A 6,818-nucleotide genomic window follows, 5' to 3' on the forward strand; every position below is an offset into this window, starting at 1 on the left:
CTGACTTCGCATATATGACTTTTACTTCGCGAATTCGCAATATGCTAATTAGCAAAATCGATTTTACTTCGCAAATTCGCAATATGCTAATTAGAAGAATAATTTTACTTCGCAAATTCGCAATATGCTTCGCATATTGCACAATATGCGAAGTGAGATGTAACATTCAGATCATAACAATGGTGAAAGCATTACTGGAACTGCTCCGCTTTCTACTTTCTTTCATTTTCAAACTAGAAGGTTTCTACAAGTTCGAGCCTTACGGAATAGACTCCAAGGAAGTATGTTGTTCCTGGTATTGTTCCTTTTCTCTGTTTCGGATCCACTAATCCCGCCTGAAAAATTATCTGATGTTTTTGCTGATACTGATGTGCAACCTGCTGCGTATAGGAGCGAAATGGGTATCGAGCCGATACTGGCAAAACTGAGATTGAATCGTTAACGGGTCTGATAGGGGAAGAGAAATCGTGGATTTGGAAGATGAAGGGGAAGGGGAAAATGAAAGATTGGGGTATTTTAAGAAAGTTACAAAATATAGTCTAGATAGGTAATGGATTGGAAAAATGGTCTAAATATGTAAAGGGTCTCACATTTTACCCAATTTTATAATTTTCCCTTTAAAATGTTGTAGGTGTATTACTGGGCCTTCCTAATCACATGATAATTACAAAGGATTATTAATTTATTCCTTAACATTTATAATTCTATGGTTGACGTCAACGATATTCGAGTAGCCCTTCAAGATCGCTCTAATTGTTCATTGTCATTCCCATTTAAATTAGCCAACATGTAGCCCATATATACATGTTTGGTGCAATAGATTTCAATTTTATAATTCTCAAAATGCTACCAATTAAAATTAAAATTTTATTTCTGTTAAAGTTTGTCACTTTGTTCATGACAACATATATATTGTATATAAAATTTAACAATCTATATAAATAATATATATATTCCGACAAGATGATATGAGTTTCATGATTACAATGTTGTCTCTATATATTAAGTTAAGGACCACATAAATCAAATTATCGGTAGCTAGAATTACAAAACTCTTAGCCTTGTCCGTGATCAAATATAATTGTATTCATGTTCAGTTTGATGATCTATCAAATGTCAGTGCATGTGAATCACTCCAACCCTATCTCTTCTTTGCTTCAAGGATGGGGTTCCCCCCTTTTCTATTATTCATTGCATAAAGTATCTCTAACCCCTCATTATTTTGATTTGATTTTAGTGGATTCTATCCCATCTTTTTCTTTTTAACTTTAAATATAAAATTTGGTTAATAGAGTGCACGGTCTTCTAATATCTTCACCAATAACCTTAATGGAAGTAATAGCTGATGAAAGAGAAAAGCCGACGTCCGATGAACCGGCTCTAATATTTAAATTAGTAATTGAAGACCATATCTATTGATAACTGTGATGTTTATATAACTTTTAAGCGGTGCTTACCTTATTTATATATATAGTAGCTCCTAATGGTGACGGTTGTAATCTTATCTTAGGAATGTTGGACAAGTGTCACCATCCGATTGGTTCTGAAACCTTTAGACTGCTTTACTTCAGGTGGTGCACCCCACCATATATATAGCATGCGTCCTAACAGGTGTCGTCGTTCGATTGGTCATAAGGTCTTCAAACCGTTATGACGTTAGACGACACATCTTGTCATGTAGCAACTGTTCTTTCTGTAACCGTCTATTGTAATCCAGGGGTTTCCTTCGTCCACTGCACTGATATTGGGACGAACGGTGGATATTAATCCACGTGGCTGGAGATATCGTTAGTAAGAAAAAATTAACAACTCAATGCACCAAATTGAATTGAATGATTAGCCTCTACTTTTTGTCTTCAATAATTGAACAAAATTCTACCCCACAATCCATTCAATTGTAGGACACATTGATTACCTGGCCTTTAAATTATTCAATCATCCCCTCATCAACAACAAATTAAGAAAGATGGAATCTTTCATCCCATGTTCAAACCTAGCCTATTTCCAATATAGGATCATTATTCTCCCACTAGCTTTCTTCTGCATTACAATTTGTGCAACTACTGATGATGATTTCATTAAAACTTCATGTGGGGTAACAAGGTACCCAGATTTATGCTACCAAACACTTTCATCTTATGCTAGCATAGTCCAAGGCAATCCTACACAATTAGCCAATGCAGCTCTAAATCTGACCCTAGACAGCGCTGAATCCACCTGCAATGTTGTGGTAAAGATGATGAAAGCCCATACTTTAAGGGCTAAAGAAGCTGTGGCGATAAAAGATTGTGTGGAGACAATGAAAGACTCTGTTGATGAGCTCCGAGAATCTTTGGTGATGATGAAGGACCTTGAAGGCCCTGATTTTGCTATGAAGATGAGTAATGTTCAGACATGGGTAAGTACTGCTTTGACTGATGAAGATACTTGTATGAATGGATTTGATGGGAAATCTATGGAGGGGAAAGTTATAAGGAGCTGTTTAGAAAGAGTTGCTGAGTTAACTAGTAATGCTTTAGCTCTCATTAACCAACTAGTTTAGTATGTTTCTTGTCATTTCTGTTTATGTTGCTTTTTCTTTGATTCATGCTTTCTAATGATGTCCTACCATATTTTACTTTAAGGAGTGTAATTAATTAGATATATCTGTATATATAATTGTGATAATCTCTCCTGTTCATAGATCTTATCTTGAAACGAAATCTTTATTTGAAAATTGAAAGTCTTTGATTTCCAATTGTATTGATAATAAGTTCGCTTATTAATAAAGGTTACAGAGTAGTGATCTGAATGACAAAATGAATTTAGTCATTCATATATGGTTATTATAATTTTAGTCTTGAGATAGTTTGAATATCCACCGTATGATTCTAATAAACCTAGATCTAACGATAAATGATCAAATTCATTTGATCATTCAGAGTCTTGATGAACACAATTGAGAGATTACATTCGGCATAGTTACAACATAAATAATTTAAATATACTGATATCTAAACTATGTCAAACAGCAAGATAATAGCTAAGCTAAGTTAGGATTTGCAAAATTTCCAAATTGGTTCGGTTAACAGCAATATCAGATTGCTCTATCATCTCCCTCAAGTTGATGGTAGATAACTTTTAACTTGTCCCGAATAGGAAGAAACCGTGCCTTCGACAAGGATTTGGTGAAGATGTCCGAGATATATGCCACTTTAAGTTCTTTGTGTGCCACTTTATCCTGAAAAAAACAATGAAAATCAATTTCCAAATGGTTGGACCGTTCATTAAAGACGGGGCTGGTTATAAGTATGATCACCAATGTTATCAGAACCAGACATGACATCAAACCGAAGTTATAACTGGATCACGGGTCATTTGGTCGGATCGGATAGTTCGTATTTATCGAACTGGATGACGTAATAAATAAATAAATAAATATTATTTTTATATAATTAATCTAAAATACATTTCTATTTAGTGGAAGGAGAACTAATGAATATGAATAATATAATAAGTTACTAATTAGGCCTTTAAAATTATTTGGGTAATTAAAAAGGTCAATTACATGAATATGATAATGTATTACAAAATTACAACTAAATCATATCACTAAATTTAATTTTTAATATGTTATTATTCTCTACATATTATGATTTTACATCATAATTTAAAAATTCTAGATTCCAATTCATAAATCATAAATCCTAAAAAATATATTTTAGACTTCTAATTTATAAATTCTAATCTTTAAAATATATTAAAAATACTAATTTTATTAGTTTGACATAATCTAAAATTATGACTTGACATAATTGTAAATAGTTTTTAAAAAATGAATTTGTGTGTAATTTTCCCTAATTAAAATAATTTGGCCCAATAGAACTTACCTAGCCCATTAGTCTTAAGAAACCTAATTTTGTTCTTATAAATTACACTTCATAACCTTCATGGTCTATTTCTCTCTCATGTTCTTCCGCCTCTCTCTTTCTATATGCTATTCCCATTTTTTGATTTTTAGAATAAGAGAGTGTTTGTTTATCTACTTTTCACCTTATGTTTGTTTTTCATTTTAAAAGGCAGAGTTTTATGTATTTGATTAGACATTTCCTGTTTGCCTTTTACAGCTGAAAATTAATTTTTTTTTGCAAAAACAGAGAATCTCAACTTTTTCTAAAGGCAAACAGCAAACAGGAACAACAAACAACAAGTAGCCAAACGGGCTCTAAGTAATGACACTGATACTAAACCGCCTCTCTTTCTCTCTCTGATGTATTCCGCCTCTCTCTTTCTCTTTGCTATTCCCATTTTCTGATTTTTCAGACTAAGTAATGGCACTGAACCGCCTCTCTTTCTCTCTCTGCTGTTCTTCCGCCTCTTTTTCTATTTGCTATTTCCATTTTCTGATTTTTCAGGCTACAATGGCACTGAACCGGAATTGCATCGGTTCTCGGTTCGACCTCCGGTCGGCGGTTCAACTCCGGTTCACACCGGGTTTTTTAATATTTATTGAACCAGTCAAGCTCGAACTGGATTCCTAGTTTCTGATCCGACCGGCCGGTCCGGTCCGAGCTTGATTACATTGTTGATCACACTACAAAATGGGTGCATTATGAGAACAATAACCAATCTTGTGCATTAACATACGTAGCCGAATTATTTCGGAAGCAAGGGAGGCAAGGGCTCGATAGTCAGCTTCGATGCTTGATCTTGGTACAGGTTTGCATGATCTCCAAAAGGCAAGATTTTTGTCCCAAATAAATTGCAAAGCCGGAAGTTGATTTTCAATCATCACGATGACCACCCCAGTCACCATCCGTATTCCCAAATAAATCAAGAGACCATCCACAATGAAAAAATAGTACATGAGTTCAGGGCCGGTCCTTACAATTTAGGGGTCCTAGGCAAAATAAGCAGTAAGGGCCCCTTTAATATAAAATTTACAATTTAGGACCCTTGTAGAAAATATAGGAAATAAGTACACTTTCTCCTACAAACATGTTCTGTAAGAATCTCCTTCAGAACGTAAAATGTTGTAGGAGATTTTTGGAAGGAAGATTTCCTCTATAACTCACCTACAACAAAGTAAAAAAGTAATGGTTAAATATATATAATTTATATATTAAAAAAGATTACAGATGTAAGAATCAAATCCATACTCTCTTTAATTGGAAAACAATGTAATATCATTCTACTACTTTAAATTTACTTATTATACTTAAAACATAAGGTATTTATTTATGACTCTAATTTTTTTTAGGCCTCCTCCAGCCCTGGGCCCTAGACCGGCACACCCTAGGCCTAAGCTCAGGGCCGGCCCTGCATGACTTTGTGTTGGACACTACATGAATTGACTAACTTTATTTATTACAAAACTAGGATCAAGCCGTGTGATAGTCGCATATTGGCAGCTGCCAACTATGCTTTTATACTTGCTAGGATCATCAAATGCCTCACCAATTTCAGGTGATAATTTTCTAGAAGTACATGATGGTGTTGAAATACCTTTCACCCAAGGTTTCAATAGGTCCTTTATGTATTTCTGCATATTTAGGTGCGAAGTGGTGGAAGTCCAACTTGCTTCTAACCTAAGAAAATAACTTAGCTGTTGCACTATGCCTATAGCCTCGAGACGTTATATTTAATGGTATCGTTAACTGTAAGGCAATAATCTGTTAAGCTCATACTTACTTGTGTAAGATGATTAACAGAGTATCCAAGATTAGTGATCTGCACACATTTGGCGGGTTGAGTACTTGATCAAGTGAAGTCGTGTGGCTATAAGATACTAATCTAAATATCTCTGGTCCGTTATTATCGTATGAATGAAAAATTAACTAAACACTAGTACGTGCCTTGGTTGTGATGGTGTTTCACCAGTCACTGACATTGAGTGTCAAACCAAGGACATTAAGGTTTATGGGAAGTAAACTCTGGATCGATCCGCCACGAGAATACCACATGGTTGTCCAATGTCACATGTAGTTCTCATGTAACGGTCACAAATGAATCCTTAGACCCAAAGTCACTATGAGACCTGGATGAGACACTACATGCTTTTGTTATCGCCCAACAGGCCAGTAACTTAGTGTCAAGTATGGATTAGCCATATATGTATTGAATCATGCTGAGGGACCATGTATGTAAACCAGTAAATATTAAAGAATGGATGGAGTGTAAAATGGAAAGATGAGGGTAAAAAACAATAAAAAAATAAATATTATAAAAAAAAATAAAACCAAATATAAATTTGAATTTTTAATTTTTCTCAAAAGCAACCCACAGAAAAGATGGAGAGATTGAGCCAGCCCAGAGTCCTGGGGATGGGGCACCTTGAGTATCGGTGGTTCGGTATTTCAAAGTAGTTGAGCTGGTTTAAGATTCATGTTTTAATTTAAGAGGTCATGAGTACAAATTCCACCAATCTCATTTTATTTTATTTATTTGAACTTTATTTCCCAAATAATCTATATCTATATATAATATAAAACAGTAACGATGGAGGTAAGGTGTCACTTCCTCCTTTTTTACTGATAAAAAATATAATATAAAATATGATATATTAACTTTAGTTATATTATTATATTTATTTATAAAAAGATTATTTTATCCGTACTATGTCTAAGAGTTCTACAGAATTTAAATTAATCCCTAAAATCTCTCTAATTCTCTGCATATCTATATCTAAAAGTTTTATATAATTTAAATTAATCACTAAAATCTCTCTAATTCTCTGCATATCTATATAGGCTTAAAGCACTTTTTGACCCATGACCTATCCAAAATTTGTGCATTTGGCCCCTGACCTATTATTTGGTCATATTTGGCCCCTAACCTAT

At 34.0% G+C, this 6,818-nt stretch overlaps 1 protein-coding gene across 1 annotated transcript; it reads left to right on the top strand.

Moving 5' to 3' along the window:
• Nucleotides 1-1,953: 1,953 nt before the first annotated feature.
• Nucleotides 1,954-2,722, top strand: LOC136226028 (21 kDa protein-like). The gene has a single exon (XM_066014326.1). It carries the CDS (start codon nt 1,967-1,969, stop codon nt 2,540-2,542), a length of 576 nt encoding a protein of 191 aa, XP_065870398.1. The 5' UTR covers nt 1,954-1,966; the 3' UTR covers nt 2,543-2,722.
• The last annotated feature ends 4,096 nt before the right edge of the window (nt 2,723-6,818 follow it).

The sequence above is a fragment of the Euphorbia lathyris genome, chromosome 1 (assembly GCF_963576675.1).
Source record: "Euphorbia lathyris chromosome 1, ddEupLath1.1, whole genome shotgun sequence".
In the NCBI taxonomy this organism is placed as follows: domain Eukaryota; kingdom Viridiplantae; phylum Streptophyta; class Magnoliopsida; order Malpighiales; family Euphorbiaceae; genus Euphorbia; species Euphorbia lathyris.